This window comes from Mirounga leonina, unplaced genomic scaffold, assembly GCF_011800145.1.
Source record: "Mirounga leonina isolate KUSES-001 unplaced genomic scaffold, KU_Mleo_1.0 Mir_168, whole genome shotgun sequence".
Classification (NCBI taxonomy): Eukaryota; Metazoa; Chordata; class Mammalia; order Carnivora; family Phocidae; genus Mirounga; species Mirounga leonina.
The window spans coordinates 8856907-8879430 of record NW_023270426.1 but is presented as its reverse complement, the minus strand read 5'-3'; the positions used below and the strand labels follow the sequence as shown (position 1 = coordinate 8879430).

At 35.0% G+C, this 22524-nt stretch overlaps 1 protein-coding gene across 2 annotated transcripts in view; it reads right to left on the bottom strand.

Moving 5' to 3' along the window:
* Positions 1 to 22524, bottom strand: part of SNX2 (sorting nexin 2) — a 55750-nt gene that overhangs the window by 6157 nt on the left and 27069 nt on the right. For both annotated transcript variants that reach the window (XM_035013990.1, XM_035013991.1), the window contains exons 6-11: positions 22077 to 22218; positions 16796 to 16874; positions 9566 to 9641; positions 8284 to 8397; positions 7934 to 8027; positions 6121 to 6326 (exon numbers count right to left, since the gene is read on the bottom strand). In XM_035013990.1, coding sequence (XP_034869881.1) covers positions 6121 to 6326; positions 7934 to 8027; positions 8284 to 8397; positions 9566 to 9641; positions 16796 to 16874; positions 22077 to 22218 — 711 coding nt within the window. The remainder of the gene's footprint in view (positions 1 to 6120; positions 6327 to 7933; positions 8028 to 8283; positions 8398 to 9565; positions 9642 to 16795; positions 16875 to 22076; positions 22219 to 22524) is intronic.

Here is a 22524-nt window from a genome sequence, read left to right as displayed (position 1 = left end):
ACCTATCTAGGAGGCAGGACCAAAGGAAGAACTGGACAAAAAGACCATAACAGACCAAGTCAATCAAATCCACTAGTCCTTTCAAAGGGTTTAGCAAAACAAGAGGTTGATGGAAGAAATGAAGTACGAATATGAGAGTAATTAGAATTTCAGGAGAAAAGGGGATAAACAGGATAGGAGAAATTCAATAGTAATTCCTTTCCTAATTTGATGCTGGGGATACATGTGTATTTATGTTAGTATTTGCTAACTGAACAAGTGAAGCAAGCGTTGATAAACTGGGTAAAGAAGCAGAAAGCACTAAACCAGAGTTATTTTCATTATTCCAAACAAAGAACTTTTTGGATCAAGAAACAGTAAATAAATACATGTTCTTACAGGGACTTGCTGAAGAGAAAACTATGTAGATAATTTATTCTAAAAATGTAGGCTCTTGGGGCGCCTGGGTGGCTCAGTCAGTTAAGCATCTGCCTTTGGCTCAGGTCATGATCCCAGGGTCCTGGGAGTGAGCCCTGCGTCAGGCTCCCTGCTCAGTGGGGGGTCTGCTTTTCCCTCTCCCTCCACCAACTCATGCTCTCTCTCGCTCACTCACTCTCTCAAAAAACAAACAAACAAAAAAACAATGTAGGCTTTGGAACAAATCAAATTTGTATTCAAATACTAGCTTTGTCACTATGAACCTGGATAAATTAATTTCTATAAGCCATAGTTTCCCCAAATATAGAAGGAAGAAAATGAGATCTATATTAATGGATTGGAAATAAAATGAAAAATATGTAGCAGTGACTGAACCTAGCGGATGTTTAATAATTAGCAGGTACTATTATGGATGACTTCTAAACACACACATATATATTAGAGGTGATTAACTTGAGATTTCTACTAAAAGTGCAAATAATAACAACTTAGTAACATGGAAAAGAACCATAATCAGATTGCATTCATATCATATTGTGTATTTTAAAAATGTGGGCAATAGCACTGAAAACTTCAAAGCCACCAGAAACCAAAGTATTTTTTCCAAAGACTGTACATATTTCATATTCACCAGGATAAAAGATGTCCTGGGCAAACTGATAAATCAAAGCACCTTATCTATAGGTACTTAAATCCACTTTGTTAGTTTTCTTTTGTCGTTTCATATAATTTTTCTTCTCACATTACTAAGTATATCTTACTGTCCCCTTTGCTTTTCTTATAGTTATGAGACAACATTTTCCTTAAGACATTTATTATAAATTAATTTTGCCTCAGCCATATTAACTTGGGACAAAATCACAAAAATTAAATACACCTACCATAACTAGATTCAGAAAGTCACTACCATTTAAAACAAATTCTCGCCCCTCACCCCTTACACACACACACACACACACGCACCAACAAAAAATAATTTTAAGATTTATATTCCTAGTCTTTAGGGGAAGAGGGCCATATCAGTTCCTTTTTATAAACTCCTCTGTAGTAACAATTTGATTACTTAAAATATGTACCAGTACAGGGCAAAAGGTAACCAAAATGCACTCTAATTTCAATATTTGCTTAAGTTCTCAATATATATAAATTGGCTTTTTTGGTGATACACTAATTTAAACTCATTTGATCTCTGTCCAATTTATCAACTCCTAAGATTCCAGAACCATCACATATTTATTATGACAAAGATGGAGGAGCTATAAAATAAAGGTAAAACTACTAGAAGTCAGGTTATTTCTGAAAGAAAAAAGTAATCTTAGTTCTGTAAGAAGTTAACTTTTTCTTCATTTGTTTTCCTACCCACCCCTGGAATACGCACGCACGCACACACAAGAATCAAAACCATACTTTATCTAAAAATGCTACCTTAAAGATCGTAACTGTAAGTCAAGATGCTAGTCTGCTCTAGTAGAACCAGTCACTCCTCTAAGAGGGACAGATTTATTACAATGACAACCCACTATGGACCTCCATTCTCCTGCCAATTTATGTTATACATTTGTATGCAAACTAGTCTAGCTTAGACAAGGCTGCAGTTGTGGACCATTTTTCCTGGCCCATCAAGACACTGCAATTTTAATTTTAATTAATATCACTTTCCAATTCACTGAATATCTGAAAGTATATGGCTCAGCTTCCTGGAATCCTAAAAGGATGTTGATAACTTGCAGCCAAACAATGAGGCTTTTCAACAACTCCTTGGGGTACCCATCTACTGGGCTGGTTTAAAAAATATTTGATATATTTTATGAATTTAGATCCTGTGAGAATTCTTTTTAAGAGTTCTAGTGCTAAACACATTGACAACCATTATCTTCAACCCCTGACCCTACTCTAGTGGTTCAGAGAAGGCCAATACATGAGAATGCATGCAACGAGTTTACTATTTAATATGTTAGGTAACAGTGCTAGCCAAAATATGGAGTCCTGGAAATGAGAGGCCATGCACTGTACAAAGAGGAAAGCAGGAGTTTCCTGGATATAAGGCTAGGCATAGGTAATATTGTAAATGGCTGAAATCTATCTTTCTTTAGGGCCCAAATTTCGACTGGTCTTAGTTCCTTCCCTGCTTTGGCTCTACATCTAATTCTCAACGTACTCTTAGTTTCAAATTTATCATCAGAAAAGTATTTTCAGACACCTGGGTGGTACAGTTGGTTGAGCATCCGACTCTTGGTTTCAGCTCAGGTCATGAACTCAGGGTCGTGAGATCAAGTCCTGTGTTAGGCTCTGCACACAGCGAGTAGTCTGCTTTGAGTTTCTCTCTCCCTCTTCCTCGGCCCCCGCCCCCCACTGTGCTTGGGCATGTGCTCGCTCTCTCAAATAAATAAATGTTTTTTTAAAAAGTAAGTATTTTCGATATGGATAAAAACAAAGGGGTAAGTAGTATTAAAGAGCTTTTAGAAATATATAAGACACACAAGAGAAAATTGGGTAAAGGACATGAAGAGTTCACATACACACAAAAAGAAATACAAATGGCTTATCATCTGTACAGATGCTTAAATTCACACTAACCAAAGAAATTTATTATTTTTTTTATTTTTTTAAAAAAGATTTTATTTATTTGACAGAGAGAGACACAGTGAGAGAGGGAACACAAGCAGGGGGAGTGGTAGAGGGAGAAGCAGGCTTCCCGCTGAGCAGGGAGCCTGATGCGGGCCTCGATCCCAGGATCCTGGGACCATAACCTGAGCCCAAGGCAGACACTTAACGACTGAGCCACCCAGGCGCCCCTAACCAAAGAAATTTAAACGTATACAAAAAAATACCTTCATCTTTGGGTGGAAGAAAGAACACGTATGTTGATGATAATCTCTTTGGACAGTAATATGAGAATATCTATTGAAATTTAAAATTCATATACTGTTTGGCCAAGCAACTCTACTTCTAGGTATTTTATGCCCAAAGAGTTGTTTTCAAAGAACAAAATTTACAACTAGACTGATTAAATAATTTAAGGTACTTTTATATGCTATTTAACAGACATGCAAACATTAAAAAGAATGTAATGTATCAACATATGCTAGCATGGACACCTCTCTAAAATGTAATGAATGAAAAAAGTAGGCAAAGAACAGTGCATATAGTGTGTTCCTTCTTCAAGAAGGAAGAGACGGAAGGAGGGAGGAAGAAAGAAAAAGAGAAAGAGATGGGAAGAAAATTAGCTTCATACACATGCATAGCTAATTATGTAAAGACACACAAGAATCTAACAGCATTTGACTGAGACTAGCAGTCTTAGAGAACTTGACCTTTTTGGGCTGTTAGATTTATTATGTCCATTGATCACTTTTTCAAATACAAATGAATTAGTTTAAAACAAAAACCAAACCAAACATAAAGAGCACAAAAATTCCCTGTCGTGCTATTCTGTAATTTCTCAACTCCGTGCTGCAGATGACCTGGGCTAGTTTTCAGCAGAAAACACAAAACCAACATAAAAGAGCTTTTCTATCTCAAGGTATAGCTTGAGCACAGCTCTAACTTTCTTTTAGTCAGTGAGTCACTAATTCAGTTCTTCCCAAACTCCGTTCCATTTATGTAAAAAGATATTAAATGGAAAAGAACTCCTGTTCATATCAATTTGGAAGTCTCTGGATTAAGCTTAGTTAAATGTTTTATTTTTTACTTGTAGACAGTTGAGCATTTTAGTGCTCTGTGAATCTGTAAGACAGGGATACTGTACATTATCTCCCAAACTCAGTTGATCCTGGTACCTCTTTTAGTGTCACTGTTATGCTGGGAAACATGAATCCAAGTGTAATTTCGGAGAATGTAAAAATACATAGGAAGATTTAGGCAGCATGAGGCCGGCCCAGGTGAGGCGAGGGCTCACCACCCAGGACATTAGCAGGCCATTCCCGCCAGGGAGTGTCCTCTTCTCAGCCAGTACTCCTTCCCACAGACACTGCCCAGCTTTCCTTTGTGGACCCATAGTTATTTTGAAAGGTGCTCTACTTTTTTACAGCAGCCCTCATGCTAGTGGGAATTCCGGAATGAATTCTCAATTTTCAGCATAGCAAGTAAGGAATAAAGCATGCCATCTGGCTGAGAGTGGGTAGGAGAGAAGCAGGGACCATTATTTGTGAACCGGATTTCTGTTTATCACAAGCTGCTGATATACAACGAAGTATACTCTAATAACTGCTATCTATATTAACTTCTATTTTTAAAACGATTTTATTTATTTATTTGACAGAGAGAGAGAGAAGCACAAGCAGGGGACCAACAGAGGGAGAAGGAGCAGCAGACTTCCTGCTGAGCAAGGAGCCCGATGTGGAGCTCGACCCCAGGATCATGACCTGAGCCGAAGGCAGATGCTTAATTGAGCCACCCAGGCACCCCTATGTTAACTTCTTTAAATAACTAAAAAGAAAAATTAATCACCAGGACTATAAAGAGTAACATCTAGGAGTAAATACAGGAAAAACCAGTAATTTACCAAACCCAAGATATCACCATTCTGAAGTGCTAAGAACCTTCTAGCAATAATTGTCACCATTAGCTTGAGAACAGGGATAAATAAATATGCAGCGTATCAATGTTCTGACTGCAGACGAATACTAATTTGATCATAGACTTTAGCTAAAAAAATTTTGCATAAGGAAGCAAGGAACAAGGTCTCATAACTTTCAATAAAAGGTAAATTCCCAGTTCCTCCGCCCCATGATAATTAATGCTCATAACAATAAATGAAAGACGCCCTAAGATCTTAAAGTACCTTCTGAAACACAGGATAGATAAAATAACACTCAGTTTAACTGTCTGAATACTGGAGATACCTGTAGAATACCAATTTTCTTTTCTTTTTTATTTTTTTTAATTAATTTATTTTTTTTTAGATTTTTTTTTTTATTTTTATTTATTTGCGAGAGAGAGAATGAGAGACAGAGAGCATGAGAGGGAGGAGGGTCAGAGGGAGAAGCAGACTCCCTGCTGAGCAGGGAGCCCGATGCGGAACTCGATCCCGGGACTCCAGGATCATGACCTGAGCTGAAGGCAGTCGCTTAACCAACTGAGCCACGCAGGCCCCCGAATACCAATTTTCATTAGTTAACTCGATTACTTTCCCAACTACTCAGAAACTGAACTGTTTATCCTTAAATTTACCACTAGATAACACAATTTATTATCTAATCTAGTCCCATTTCATCTATAAATACATAGTAACTACACACTTCAGTATATGCACAGAATGTCTGCTTATAGTCCAAATGCATGCTAAAAGCCACCATTAAACATATTCACGCAACAATCAGCTCTGGTTTTGTTCTGCTTCCTGTTATACCTTTACTAATGATAACAAAGCTCATGACTAGTTTCAGTTCATGCTAGAATGAACAATAAATGCTACCAGTTAGTTGTAAACTTATACATGTAAATATGTAAGTAAATCTGTACTGGTTTTATCTTATTTGGCATTTCTTAGATCTCTTAAAAATATCAATTATATCTACCGTATTGTCCAAGTCATAGTGGAAGAAAATATTAGGCTACGAATCATCACCTTGAAACCATTATATGTATTGGTAGAACACAGAACTTACACACTTAAATACGTGCCTTATAGCTAACCAAATTCTTCTAGAAGCAAACCACAAAAGTGAGAAGAACTCAAGAAGATTGCAAAATAAAGCTTACTTTCACTGCAGCAATAAGACGAATGTAGTCACTAAGTAGTTCTGAAAACATATAAAAGTCAGCAAAAGCTTGTTCTTGATGTAACTGGTCTATCTTCTCCTCCACCTCTGCAAGCTGAGACAAAGCTCTAGATAAAGCAGTATGGTCCTCTGAGTTACCTAACATGGCGGCACTTTTAGCAAAGGCAGCTGTGTTGGCTGAAAGCTCTGAAAACAAAAAAGGATTCACTTTTAGTGTTCACTAGTAAAGTTTTTAAATATTGCAATGGTTTTTCTACCTTCCCTCTAAATTTTATCAGTTCGTGTATCATTCAAATAATTATTCTGAAATAATTAACATAAAACAAGCAGTCATTAAAATGCCTTTGGCATAAATGCCAACTGCTCAGAGCTCTACTGAAAGTTAAGAAGAACATTAAAGAAAAATTAAGAAGAACCACTGCCTATATTCCCAGGGGAGGAACTATGTTTAATAATTTAATATAATAATCAGCTTCCCCTTTCTTCCTAAAGCGCTCACTGCTTTTGTGTATTCCTGCAAAAGATAAAAGATTTAATTTTTTTTTTTAAAGATTTTATTTATTTATTTGACAGAGAGCACAAGCAGGCAGAATGGCAGGCAGAAGGAGAGGGAGAAGCAGGTTTCCCGCTGAGCAGGGAGTCTGACGCGGGGCTTGATCCCAGGACCCTGGGATCATGACCTGAGCCGGAGGCAGCCGCTTAACCGACTGAGCCACCCAGGCGCCTCTAAAAGATTTATTTTTAATTTGGAAAGCAATGGGAACACTAACAATCAATTTATACTATATTTTTTGGCTTTATACATTTATTTGAAATTGAAAATGTCTGTAATTTTTAATGAAAAAAAAAATTTTTTTTTTAAAGCCAGGTAAAATTATACATACAATTTATAGAAATCTTATTCTTTTTTTCTTGGTGTACAACAATGCTTGAACAATGCTCAGTAGAAATACTAAAAATTTCTAAAAGAGATTTTTGAACATTATCATTTCAGATACTTTGAATAAAGAAAAACAGATGTTTACAGAATACATGTCATTGACTAATAACACATTGTCTAGAAACCACTCTACATTACATAAAATTCTCTAAGAACCATAAAGCCATTCCCTAAGAGGTAGAGTACAAACGGCAAAAGCTGTTATAAACTACTTTCAATAATGAGTGTATTGGTGAACTTCTGTAATTGTTTTACTGAAACGGATTACTGGTAATGGCACCTACAAAATTACTTATTAAGTATTTTAAGAACCTAACATTAAAATCCTTGTATTCTTAAAAAAAACAATAAAAATCTCATGATAAAATTAAAAATCACAACTTAATTTTTCTATCAATTTTTAACAAACTTCCTCTCCCCAGACTTTTCAATATGGTTGTTCAAAAATGAAGAAAATAATTCAGTTTTCTATGAAATACAGGTACACAAAAAAAATTTTAAAGATAAATTTCAAGTATCAAATTTTTAATCTGATATTTTTAGTTATATCAGTTACTAATAAGACATCTTCACTCATTAAAGTATAAGTATGTTTAACAGAGTTAATCAAATGAACAAGTTTTAATCCAAAATTCAAAATATATTTTTATAAGCTCAGGATTTTTCTACCTCTCAACTGTAAGTGAGGATCAAGTAGAACAAAAAAACATTCACAAGATTCAAATAGAAAACATTCTCTTAAACTACTGCTCTCTCTTCTATAGTAACCCCAGAATGTTCATTTTAATAAAATTTAAATAAAATATTTGAATTAACTTACGGTGTTAACACATAAATAACATGGCAAACACACCTTTTCTATGACAGACCAAGGCTTCGACACTAGCATGAAGTTTCCTAAGTTGCTGATCCAGATTTTCAAATTGCTGCTGCTTTTCTTCAAACCACTAAGAAAAAAAAAATGAGAAATGGAGCTAATTTAGCAAGAACAAACCACTGTAAATTAGGTTACCAATAGCAAGGCACATTCCTTATTTTAAAGCAACAAATTAACCATGTATAACCACGGTAGTCAACTGATGTGGCTGAGAACTAAACTCAATAAGCAAATTAATATCCTATTTTCTACTTGTACAGCTTTAAAATGCAATTGTTGGGCTCATTAATTCATCTCATTATTCAAGTCGAAAAATCAGCTCTTACTGCATCCGATTCATTCATCTTGATTGTCATTTTGTTGACAGCGTCGGCAGCCTTGTTCACCATCCTCAATATTCCTGCTCCACTCAGAGCCTGTGTGTTAACTGCTCTAGGCAGCTGGAATTGAATGACAAATAAGGGCAAACAAACCGGTTAAAAGCCTGGAGGTTTAACTGGGCACAAAAGGGACTGCACACCCCCACCAAAAAGAAAAAAGAAAAAGAAAAAAAGGAGGTTGTATTTTCTTCACTCTCATACATTTCAATAGTGAGATCTAATTTCTCAAATACACTACTTGTACACTCTCAAAGGAAAACTTAAAAAATAGACTTTCCATTTGCTTTTCTTCTGCACGTTTACATTTAGATGGAACAACACACTGTTTGTCAAAATATATTAAGAAATTGCCAAGTACTTTAACATTGGCCACCTGTTTGCTTGCAGGAAATAAACTTGTTTATAAGGAAAGAAGAAGAAAGTCTGGAGAAAAATTTCCTTATGCTCAGTTAAGGACAGTGTGATTCTGTATTTTTCAAAAATTCTGGGATTCAAATAAATTTTTTTTTTAAAGTTTTTTTTTTTTAATTTATTTATTTGACAGAGAGCACAAGTAGGCAGAGCGGCAGGCAGAGGGAAAGGGAGAAGCAGGCTCTCTGCTGAGCAGGGAGCCTGATGCGGGGCTCGATCCCAGGACCCTGGGATCATGACCTGAGCTGAAGGCAGATGCTTAACCGACTGAGCCACCCAGGCGCCCCTTCAAATAAATTTTTAAAAAAAGTTCAAAGGGTAGTAATTAAAACTCTGAACTGTGACGAGCCCCAAAGGTACCAAACATCTCAAATGTAAGGAGTAGCACAGTTATAATTTAAGCTCTTTTAATACATACATTTGCATTTCAGAACCTCAGTTAAGAATATTAGAATGTAGACATACGAACACATTCAAATGTCTCTAAAAGGAGGCCCGAATAAAATCATTTCAACGTAATGCCTAAAGCAACAACTTGGGCATTGAGAATTAGACTACCTGTAAGTCATTCTTCTAAATGTGGTTTAAAATTTTTGAAAAAGAAACTGATCATCCTAAAATTATCAATGCAAGAAGATATTCTGCTAGTAATTTAAATAATTAAAGCTAATTAGAACACTAAGCCAAAAAAATCATTTTATTCCATTTACTAATCCAACTATTTATGGAACGTATATTTTTATAAAAGTTATTAAAGTAACAAACATAAATAATGAGAACATTCATATCATATGAAAATTTAAGGTAGAAATAATACCTCTGAACTTTCCAGGAACTGCCTTAAATCAGGATCCTGTAGTAAAGTTGGATGCTTTACTGTTCTTTGAAGATACCTAGATTTAAGAAAATATAAAATAATAAAAATTAGGTAAACCAATATCCTCAGTCTGCCTTCACATTAATTTATTTATACTCTTAAAAGCAACTTAAGGATTAAAAAGCGTTTTATCTTTTGCAAATTCATAATTATATAAAAAGAGACATGGTAGGTCATGGAGGTGGGGGATATAGGAGAGGGTGAATAACTTACCCAACTTCACACTGCAAAGTATTAGAGTTGTAAAAGGGTATATGAATTTGTTGAATAATTTTATCTTTTGGTGAAGTCACATGTTCCCAGCTATTATTTCAGAGTCCCAACACACACATCACTATATATATTCCAATCAACTATTTTATTATTCCTATTATTACCAAAATGGAGAAAAGTCTACCAGTTTTTTTCCTTGTCAGCAGATTTAAATTATCAAATCAGTTTTGATCCTTATTTGACAAGGGCTAAATTTTCTTTAAAATTCTATTTTTAAAAAGGTTTTACTAAAAGCTTGATTCATGTTTTTCTTGTATGACACCACACAAAATAAAAATGACAAGCGCAACACCATTATTAATCACTATTAGCCCAACTTTGTTTTCCTGTAGTAGAAAGTAGAAAAGCCCAAATTTCCATCATCCATAAAAAGAAAAAAGGTCCACTATTTAATGATTCTTGTTTACTTATCTAATCCCATTTTTCAAAAAACTGTTCTTTCCCCAATGATTAACATGTGCATTTCAATTACAGTATTTTACTTAACAGTTAATATACCTTTATTCTATTTCTGCAGAACAAATGTAATCAGTAACTCTTCTACCTCATTGTAAGATTATAAAATATGCCTAAAGTTTCAGAAAAACATTGGTAACTTTCTATAAAGTCAAATTCTATACAATGGTTAAGATGAGTATTTTATCATGGCTTACATGTTAACTTCTGTTTTTATATATTTAAATAAACTTCAAGTCATTAGCCTTGACTAATAAGAAAATATTACCACAGAAATAGAGCATTTAATAGATATGTGCAAGACAACTACACTGTGGCTTAAAATATATATATACTGCCTATATTATCAGGCTAAAAACGAGATGCAACAGGAACACTAATTTTGTGTTAAAAGAAAATGTTGGTATCTTCCCACCAGAATTTTACTTACAATTTTAACCCTCAAGTTCTTCAATACTGTTATTTACTTGTGCAGACTGCGTACGGCTGAGAGCAGTTTGTTTCAGCTGTTTGTCGTAGAAGACAAAACATGTCATACCCAAGCTTGGAACATCCCAATTATTTCAAACCTAAATGTAATTACCTAATACCACTTATATTCTAAAACAGCTTTCCAAAGTGAGCTCTGTGGAATACTAGTCTCATTCAGTATTCTAGGAAAAAGAATGGTTTTACAATCAATAAAGTCTGAAATACATTACATATATATTCCTCTGGGTCATAATGGACAGCGGCATGTTAACCACTGTGCGAAGTCCTGCAGGAAATGAACCTGGCTTAACTGTGTTAAACCTTATGTTAACAAGACTCAATTGTCTACAGATTTTCCTTTTTTCACCCTACCACATATTAATTTTCTGAGGAATCATTTTGGAAAATGGTATTCTAGAAAAAGACAGTAAACCTTTACTTCTGAAGGGTTACACAGAAGTAAACAGCAATCAACCAGCTCTTTAAAAGTCCTAAATTTACATAACGTTAAAATTAAGAAGAGAAACATGAAAGATTTTGTTCCAGAGATAATTACCTTTTAATGTTTTTTCTAAGAGTGTGAGTATGTACACAAACTCAGAGACTTTGGTTTTAACAAAAATATTACACCATTATGCTTGTAGTCGTGTATCCTTTTACACAAAACAGTAAGTTGTAGATACCTTTCTGTAGCATTAAATATTATTCTCTAATGCCATTTTTATTTACCACATGAAATTCTATCATATAGATGTACTATAACGTCGTTATTTTTTAATATTACAATGACCACTACTTTGCTTTGCAAAGTACTATCACATTCAATGGAACTTTGTTCTTCAAACTGGTTGTACCCAGTATGTCTACTTTGCTTTTCTCAATAGCACATTTTATATGAAAATTCCCTTCTTTGTAAGTGGTGTGTTTTTAAATCAGACAATTAAAGGAACGGATCTGCATTTTTTCTCCCTTCACAATCTTAATACCATTATCAATTTCAGCATTTCTTACGAGCCATGAAACTATCCTTCATCTTCATAATCCTTATGTTCATAAAGATGTTTATTTTTTCACTTTTTTCATTAAGTTTTTAATTCTAATTCCATTATAGTTTACATACAGTGTTATAATACTTCCAGGTGTATAATATGATGATTCAACAATTCATCATAGTTCAGTGTCCTCTGTAATTCCCATCCCCTATTTCACCCATTCCTCCAACTACCACCCCTCTGCTAACAAGAGTGTAATATTAGCATCAGGTGTACAATTCAGTGATTCAATACTTCCATATTTATCAGGACAAGTGCACTGCTTAATTCCCATCACTTATTTAACCCCATCAGCCCATCTACACCCCCTGTGGTATCCATCAGTTTGTTCTCTATAGTTAAGAGTCTGTTTCTTGGTTTGTCTCTCTCTTTTCCCTCCCCCCTTATTTGTTTTGTTTCTTAAATTCCACATAAAGTGAAATCATATGGTATTTGTCTTTGACTTATTTCGCTTAGCATAACACTCTCTGGCTCCATCCACATCACTACAAATGGCAAGATTTCATTCTTTTTAAAGGCTGAGTAATACTCCATTTTAAACACACACACACACACACACACAGACCCCTTCTTCATCCATTCATCTATCCATGGATACTTGGGCTAATTCCATAATGTGCCTATTGTAAATAATGCTGCAATAAACACAGGGGTGCTTGCATCCCTCTGAATTAGGGTCTGTATTCTTTGGGTAAATACCCAACAGTGCAATTCCTGGATCATAGGGTAGTTCTATTTTTAACTTTTTGAGGAAATTTCATACTGTTTTCCAGAGTGGTTGTACCAGTTTGCATTCCTACCAATAGTGTAAGAGTGTTCCTTTTTCTTCACATTCTTGTCCACACTTGTTTGTGTTTTTGATTTTAGCCATTCTAACAGGTGTGGTGATATCTCACTATAGTTTTAATCTGCAATTCCCTGATGATGAGTGATGCTGTGCATCCTAAGATAGATTTTAAATTAATGAGTATTTGTAAATACTCCCCAATTCAGTAGTAAGGTCAGAGAGGTTATAAATATATAAAGGATGGATACAGAACAAAAAGGAAAATATAGGAAGAACACATGAAAAGAGGCATGGGAAGGAAGAGAAACACTAGAAGGAAGAAAGAAATGGAAGACACAAAGGAAATGATGAAAAGTTAGTATCACACTTAACGAGAGGAAGTCAGCTGTAGTTGTTTTTTACATTTGCTCCAAGGAAAGGTTACTGATAAATTTAGAAGAATCACTGAGGGTTTTAAGCTCCTATTTACTCATTGAAAATAAAACAAAATAAAGCAGGTTATACAAAATTCCGAGGAACAAAGTTAAAAATATTTCTCTTGCTTGAAACTTAAACACATGTGCTAACAATGAGAGAACAGAAAGGCAGAAAGAGCCTGATCTTTGATGACATTCATTTGTTCCTACAGCAAATATTTATTAAGCATTTACTAAATGTCATTTTCTGTTCTGAACACTCAGTGTATCAGTACAAACTGTATTTTAGTAAGAGAAGACTGATGATAAACTATAAATACAACAAACACATAAATTATATACTATGTAACAAGTTGGCAGATGCTGTGGAAAAAGAAAGGAAAGAACAGTAGAGCAAATGTGATCAAGTATATAAGGTATGGTTGGTGGCAATTCAAAGAGAACAGGTAAGAATGAAGCCAATCATCAGAAAAGACTTCACTGGAAAGAGGATACTTGAACACACGAACCTAAAAGAGGTAAGAGAATGGGCAATGCAGATACCTGGGAACAAAAGCTTTCTAAGCAATGGGAGAGGCCAGTGAAAAAACTCTAAGGTGGGAAAATGCCTAGGATCTTTGAGGAGCAGCAAAACATCAGTGCGGCCTGGGGCAGAGTGATCAAGGAGCATATGAGATCAAGGAGGTAACAGAGCGAGCAGTGCATGTCATGTGAAGTTCTGTAGGCCATTAGAAGGACTCTGGCTTTTACTGAGTGAAATGGGGAAGGGGGCAATATTGTCTGATTTGTATTTTAAAAGGATGACTCTGATTGCTGTATTAAAAGAGTAGAGGTTCAAGGATGGAAACAAAGAGGCCAATTAGGAGCCTACTGCAGTTAATTCCAACATTTGGACTAGTATTGTACTGGTGAGAAATGGCTGTATTACAGATATCAGAAAGAAGCAACAAGGTTTTCTGATGAACTGGATAATCCTAAGTACTTCCTGATACGAAAGAGTAGACTAATTAACCTATGCTAACTGCTTAGGCCAAGCCAGTTGAATTTCTGGGTGCTTGGAGTGAACACAATCCTGATACATCGTAAGGTAAGTAAAAATGTATTTAAGTTAAATAAGTTGCCCAAGTCACACAGTATATAGTGTGTAGTGGAGCACAGGCTTCAACAAAAAAGGGATGCTAAATCCCTTTCACGCAACCCTAGACTTCTGTTTATATCTGCAGAACTGTATCCTCACCTCATCTCACGTATTGAGTATCAACTCAATATGGGCTGAAGGTAAAATGCGAAGCACTCTCAAGTCTTAGGGACACTCTTCCTACAAGTAGCTTCTACTTCCTTTAGTGAGTGTGCCCAGGAGAGTAGCTTTCTTAACCATTCCCTTTCTCTGCCTGTATTTTAATACTAGATGTTCATCCTTTCACTCAAGACAGTCATCTAGATGTTCTGAGTGGAACCAACAGATAAATACGTAAATTGTTATCATAGTATATACAAAGAAAAATACTTCCCTGTCCTACCAGATTCAACTAGGTTAGGTATCCCACAGATAAGCCTGTTCTCTAATTTTTAAATTTTAAGAAAACTGCCTTTAGAAAAAGCATTCCAATTCCTCTGCTTCTAGACCTTTACACCTATATTTTCTTTAGTCATAATTTTTAAGGCAAAATGAATTTCTCCCTATTACACTGTTTCCTTTTTTTTTTAACTTGCAAAGTCCACTAAGGTAGCATTTAAGAAGTAACATTTATCACTGAAGAAACTATTTTCAAATATCTAGCAGGTCAAATCTCAGTATTTCTTTACAACTCTCCTCAATGTTTCATACTGCATGATGTTATGGTAAGTACTATGCAATGCAGTCAAGTTGTAAGAAAGGTGAATGTAGAATCAAATTATATGTCCTAGGTACAATAAATCTTCATTAAGTTCCTTATCAAGCATGCCATCTGAAATATTTCAAATTTACTCATAGAAAAATAGGACTTGAAAGGTTTCTCAAAGGGTCATGGTTACACTTTCAAGAAGAACTAAGCAAAATCAAAACCAAACATTATCTACCCTTTACTCCTAAAAACATTCAGTCTATGACTTCTTTCATAACATAAACAATTCTAATGCCTAACCTAAACTTCTCTTGATGCAATTTAAATCCTTTTCCTGAGTAACTGCAATTCTCACAGACAATAATCTCATCCTCCTTAAGTCCTCCTTAATATTAAGTTGCATATTCTTTAGCTTTCTTACTGTAAATTGTTCAAACCTTCTTTTCTGTGGTATTTTCTTAAAATGTAAACAAATTATAACTAAAACCCAGAAATAAGGTGTCTTAAAAAATAGGTTAAAAAATAGTGTGTATCCTGGAGATAAATATACTATTCCTTAAAATCTGTCCGACCTACCACAACCACTGATTTTAAGTCAAGAGAATAAAGAACAAATAAGCAAATTCAATTAAGATAAACAAAATTCAATTAAAATAACAAACCAAAAAAACCTATGAAGTTAGAAAATTTATATGTCTAGGTAATTACCAACTTATGTTCTAAAAGTTGGGCTTTAAGATAGTTTCAAATTTGTTTTCTCAATTTTCAGCATAGCAAGTAAGGAATAAATGCTAAGATTCTAGGATTGGGATCCTCCTATTCATTCCTCTTTTTACTATGTGACATTGAACACAAGTCTTCAAAACTACAGGAAATGTGTCAAGTACTCTAAAAAAAGGTAGAGCAAATACATCAGACTTTAAGTATACAGTCAACTCAATAAATGACTAATACTACTATGCACTCAAGTCAAAATCAATTATACAAAATTAAAGAGGAAAGCACAAACCTAATTTTTCATTGTATTTAATAATGTTCCTAACCAAGTAATAATTCAAAGGAAAAATTACTTTAAATGAACTATAATTAGCCAAATTATGCAACAGAACCTGAATACAGGTAGAACTTCTTAAGAACCTAAATATTACTAAATACTAAAAATTCAAAAGTTTATCTACCTTTTCATATCTTTTTAGAAGCTTGGCAGTTTTTTACTTCTCATGTGGACTACAGCTATGATACATTAATTCTTTTCTTTTCTTAAAAAAGATTTTAAATAATCTCTACACCCAACATGGGGCTCGAACTGACAACCCCAAGATCAAGAGTCACGTGCTCTACCGAGCCAGCCAGGCGCCCCAAGATACATTAATTCTATCTCCAACTAACTCATGCCTTTATATTCCTGCTTATGTCACAGGATACAAAAATAGGTGTTATTTTGTTAGATATACTATTGCTAAATATCAATCTACTGTGAGGATTAATAAAAGCAGAACACAGTATTGTATTGTTAGAAGAATTTTCTTTTTTTTTTTTTTAAAGATTTTATTTATTTATTTGAGACAGAGAGAATGAGAGACAGAGAGCATGAAAGGGAGGAGGGTCAGAGGGAGAAGCAGACTCCCCGCCGAGCAGGGAGCCCGATGCGGGACTCGATCCCGGGACTCCAGGATCATGACCTGAGCCAAAGGCAGTCGCTTAACCAACTGAGCCACCCAGGCGCCCTAAAAGAATTTTCTTAAAAGTATAAAGCACTCTTAGTAAACAGTCATGAAATGGTAGTGTGAAAAAAATTAACTAAAATACAGTGTGCCATATAATGGAATTAGACTCCTATTACTGAAGTAAAAACATGAGAGTAATAATGCACAGCTGTCCACAATTACCTTTCAAGAGCTGCTCTCCGTTTTTCTACAAATTCAGTGGATGATGAGTCTTCTTTACCCACTTTGACTTTGGTCATGCCTTTGAAAAAAAATAGAATGAGACTCATGATAACTTTGTATTATTGTAAACATCTCTTATAGTCATTTCTGCATAATTTAAAATACACTTTAAATTTAAACTTGACAAAAAAAAAAACTCCTCAATTTATCACTAGTATCATACTTCTGAGGAATTAAAACTCATGCTATATTAACATCTCAACTTGGTAAGTACAACACAAAACCAGATAAAGCAGAGGTGAGCTGTGTCTGCAGTCTCCTCACCCGTTTGGGTTCCTCAACTGTTTGATATACTACACTCTTGGTAAATTAAAATGTGTTTGCATTTCAATACGCATAAAGAGATTCACATTAGCAAATTTAAGCTCAATTAATATTTTCTTTTGTTTTTTTAAGATTTTACTTGACAGAGAGCACAGGCAGGGCGAGCGGCAGGCAGAGGGAGAAGCAGACTCCCCGCTGAGCAGGGAGTCCAATGCGGGGCTCGATCCCAGGACCTGAGATCATGAACTGAGCTAAAGGCAGACACTTAACCAATTGAGCCACTCAGGTGTCCCTCAATTAATATTTTCATTTCTTATAAGCAATAATTGAGGTTCTTTAGTTTGGGGACTAGAAAAGTAGGTGTAATCCATGAATTTGCTAAATATTTTCCCCACCGTAGAGTCTGAGAACATGTTGTTTATCATAGCTGGTTTTGTAATAGTTGAAACAACAAGCGCTTTCATAATTTAAAAAATAAAAGTCATGCTAATCATTTCTGTAATTGCAATTTCAATTTTAACACTACTGTATCAGACTGCACATTCTTTTTCCCTTGTTCTTTTTCCTTTCAACATCAATTCTGTAGAAATCAAGTACTGACATAGGCTACAACATGGATGAACCTTAAAAACATGCTAAGGGGCGCCTGGGTGGCTCAGTCGTTAAACGTCTGCCTTCGGCTCAGGTCATGGTCCCAGGGTCCTGGGATCGAGCCCCGCATCAGGCTCCCTGCTCTGCGGGGAGCCTGCTTCTCCCTCTCCCACTCCCCCTGCTTGTGTTCCCTCTCTCGCTGTGTCTCTCTCTGTCAAATAAATAAATAAAATCTTAAAAACAAAACAAAACAAAACATGCTAAGTGAGGCGTGCCTGGGTGGCTCAGCTGGTTGAGCGTCTGCCTTCGGCTCAGGTCATGATCTCAGAGTCCCACATCCGGCTATCTGCTCAGTGGGAAGTCTTCTTCCTTTCCCTCTGCCCCTCCCTGTGCTCGTGCTCTCTCAAATAAATAAAATCTTTAAAAAAAAAAAAATATGCTAAGTGAAAGAAGTTTGTCACAAAGGCCCATTCATTGTCTAATTCCCTTTGTATGAAATGTCCAGAAGAGACACATCTACAGAGCGAGAAAGTAAATGAGTGATTGCATGGGGTTAGGGGCTTGGGGAAATTAGAGGAGGATGGCTACACAGTAATAAAAATATTCTAAAACTGTGGTGGTGTGTACACAACTCTGAATGTACTAAAAGCCTTATATACTACATTGAATTACATACACTTTATAATTTTTTTAAGTAAGCTCTACACCCAGCATGGGGCTTGAACTCACAACCGAGATCAAGAGTTGCATGCTCTACCAACTAAGCTGCCCCGAATTATATACACTTAATAAATTAGATGGCATGTGGATTATATCTCAACAAAGGCATTAAAAATAGGATTATGTAAAGCCATGTAATTCTTTTTTAGGCTGGTACATCTGGTAAATAAACATATCACCCAATGTTTTGTTTAACACAGTTCTTCTGAAATACAACTTTGAAAAAGAAAACCTAAACACCTAAAATTATCTACCCTGAATGGACCAATTGAAGTGGGATGTTAATTATTAAACATATTTGTTTCCCTGAAAATATCTTATCACTATGCAGTTCTTTGCATTTTTCCCTTTAAGGATCTTGTGCTCATGCTACTTCCTACAAGTAACCAATACAGGCCAAAGCAGCAAATAAAAAACACTCTAATCCGTTAACTGTTAAAACTTTTCAACTTTGTTGTTGTTCTTTATCTAAAAGCTTAGTGAAATGGTGTTTTTAAGATAACTAATCTTATAAAGGGGTAGCAATTTTGGGCTAATGAAAAGGCTCCTCTTCCTTCAGGGGTAGTTACAACTTTTCAGCAACCAAGTCAAGTTACCATTCCTTTTCCGCTATCCCTCTTTAAGTGTTCGTCACTTGAAAACCACTGCCTACATAATCAAAAAGGCCTCCCGTATTTCAACAGTTTCTTAAGACAACCTATTCATTTTTATTTAAAAAAAAAAAATGATGGCCAGGATGAAAAAATGACTGCTTCTCTATTTGGTTGGCTGCCAGGAAGTTCACAGATCAATTTTTTAATCCATCTTTAGTAACTGTTCAGACTTTATGCATACATTTTGAAGAAACTGTTTAACCTGACTTCATCTTACTATTTGACTGTTTATTTTTCTTGCTAATTTCTTTATTTTGATCTTTTAAAAAAAACTGCATTATATGTAGTTGTCTCAAGTCCTTTTTAGAATAAAGTGGTATATAAATAAATAATTTTAAAACAACTCAATCCACCTTAAATCACATTAGACAAGTCTACAATAACATAGCATTAGATTATTTTTAAAATTCAAAGTTTTTTATTTTGGATAAAAAATAAAAGCAAACCATAACCATAATTTAAAAATACCAAAATTAGAGGCAGACTAGAATAGTGACTAAAAATATAAGTTCTAGAGTAAGATGGCCTGTATTCAAAGCTCAGCTCTGCCTCTTAGTAGCTGAATGGCACGGGACACGTCACATAACCCTGATGAACCTTAGCTTCCTTAGACCTATTAAATAAGGACAACAGTAAGTTAACTTCATAAAGTTGCTATGAGGATTAAAGGAGAGAAAGCACATTATTTAGTACAGCGCCATAGTAGAGTAAGCTCTCAATAAATGTTAATTAGTCCTATAATTTAACTGATAGCCTTACAATGTAAGAGGCTATCTTAGCCATGTATATGGATAATTCAAACAAAACTGTGTGACTGGCCCCTAATAACCCTTTGAAGGCTGTCAGACTCAGTTTCAGAAAAGGATGCTCTTAGGATTTAGTTTCTCACTTCTACTTTAAATTTACACATGCTATTTGTTATACTGTAATAATGTGTGGAAGGCTGTAAGGCAAAATATTAGCCTGAAACATAATAAACATGGGCATTAAAATTTACTTTTTTCAATTTTCTTTTGGAGGGGGGGCGCTCACTGTTTAAGGACTAGATTAGCATGTTAGCCACCAAAATGAGAAAAATAATTTTTTCCCTCTCATATATAAAAATAGTTGCACAACTGAAGTCAAAGGAAGAAAGATAATAATAAATAATTTGTGATACATAAAACTTAAGTTCCCTACACAGAAGGACGCCAAAAGATACCACTGCAAAAGTTCAGAGGTAAAAGAAGTAAGATTAACTAGGTTGGCAGTTCTCAAAGTATGGTCAGAATACCGGAAAGATTTCTGAGACCCTTTTTTGTATGGGTGTGGGGAAGCGTGCACCAAAGGCTATTTTCGTAGTATTAAACTACTGTCTTTTTTACTCTCACTCTTTCATGAGAGCTCAGTGGAGTTTTACAAAGGTTGTAAGGTGTGTTATATCACAACAATGTAGAAACATACATGAGGACGTAACTATTTTCTACTAAGCTGGAAATCAGAGATTTGGGAAACTGTAAAAACACAAAATAAAGCAAGCCACTCTTACCACTAAACTTATTTTTGTCTTACAAATACTGAGTTTATTACCATTTCACATTTTTTTAAAGTTTTTTAAAAATTTCATGAATATAAGGAAACTACCACCAATGTGGGGCTTGAGCTCACAACCGAGATCAAGAGTCACATGCTCCACCAACCGAGCCAGCCAAGTGCCCCTAAAAAGTTTTTTATAATTAAAAAAAAATCACAGAGAATATAACAAATGCATTTAAATATATCAGGTTTCAAAATCATTAAAGATACCAATAAGTGCCTTACAAACAAAATGTTTAAAAAAACTCCACAATTTAAAGATCAGACTCATTTTTTTATTTTCTGAATAATCTTACAAAGTATGGTAAATAAAAACTCATAACTGAAAACACTGGGAAAAACTACAAAATTTTAAGAGGTGACAGTTAATGGGACAACAAATGGGAGAGCTTACTGTACTTCAACAACAAAGAGAATGCTCTTTTGTAATTTTCTGCATATTCTTTTTTAAAAATTGAAAAGATTTATTTATTTTTAGAGAGAAAGAGCGCGTGCACACATGCACCCAGAAGCTGGGGGAGGGGTAGGAGAGGGAGAGAGAATCTCAAGCAGACTTCCCAATAAGAACGCAGCCTGACTAGGGGCTCCATTTCATGACCTTGAGATCATGACCTGAGTTGAAATCAAGAATCGGAGCTCAACTGACTGAGCCTCTCAGGTGTCCACCCCTCACTTTTAAAGTAAGCTCTACACCCAGTGTGGGTCTTAAACTCACGACCCTGAGATCAAGAATTGCATGCTCTGCCAACTGACCCAACGAGATGTTCCCTTCTGCATATTCTTAACTAAGCCTTTATTACTTGTACAAGTAGAATTTTTTTTTGAGATTTTATTTTTAAGCAATCTTTATACCCAATGTGGGGCTCCAACTTACAACCCCAAGATCAAGAGTTACATGCTCAAACTGACTGAACCAGCCAGGCACCCACAGGTAGAAATGCTTTTTAAACATTAAACTGAACCACGAAATACACTAACATGATAGGTCTTAGAAGATCCAGATTCGATGGAATCTCCTTTTTGGACAATGAATAGCTGAAAGCCAAATACCTCCATCCCTTAGAAAAATGTTAATATGCTACTAATATTAAGTATCTTTTGAGTGTTACTCAGTAATATGACCCTAAAATGTTAGGGTTTTCAACTGCTTTCAACTTGGCAAATTCTAACCCAATATTTAACATCATTAGATTATATATCAATGATCCTATATAAATCAAAATCCTAAGATGTTAGAAAATAAGACTATTAGTTTATACATTCCTTAGTTGATGAATGATTATCATAAATGGAATATTTATTCAATTCAGTATCGCTAGACATTGAGTTATCACGATAATGAATGATCACAATATCCTAATCTGATAGTTACAACTGAACCAGTAACAGTCACAGTTTATTTAGTTTTTCATACTTACCTACTATACTCTTTTCTGGAGCTGGTGGTACAATATAACCAACATGTAAATACTTGCTTGCTAACTTGCTATGCAAACCGAGAAAGTCACTGAATCTTCTTTTCACTGAAAATTCACTCTTACTGAACATGGACAGAGAAGTCTACAAGTGAAGAAGAGGTATTTCAAATTCTGATACTAAGCAGTTTTTTAGAAGTTAGTATCACATATAACCGTGAACATACACACACACACACACACACACACACACACACTCTGGTTTACTTTGCAAAAGAATGCACAGTAGGTAACTAATGTGTTGATAAATTTCTAACCAAAAAAAAAAACCTACATTACCCATTTTTTTTTTCTTACAGAAACTTAAAAAGAAAAAATGTTTGCTTGATTCTATCCTTGACTCATCTCATCAACTCTAATTACATTTATGTTAATGACTCTTAAATCTTTC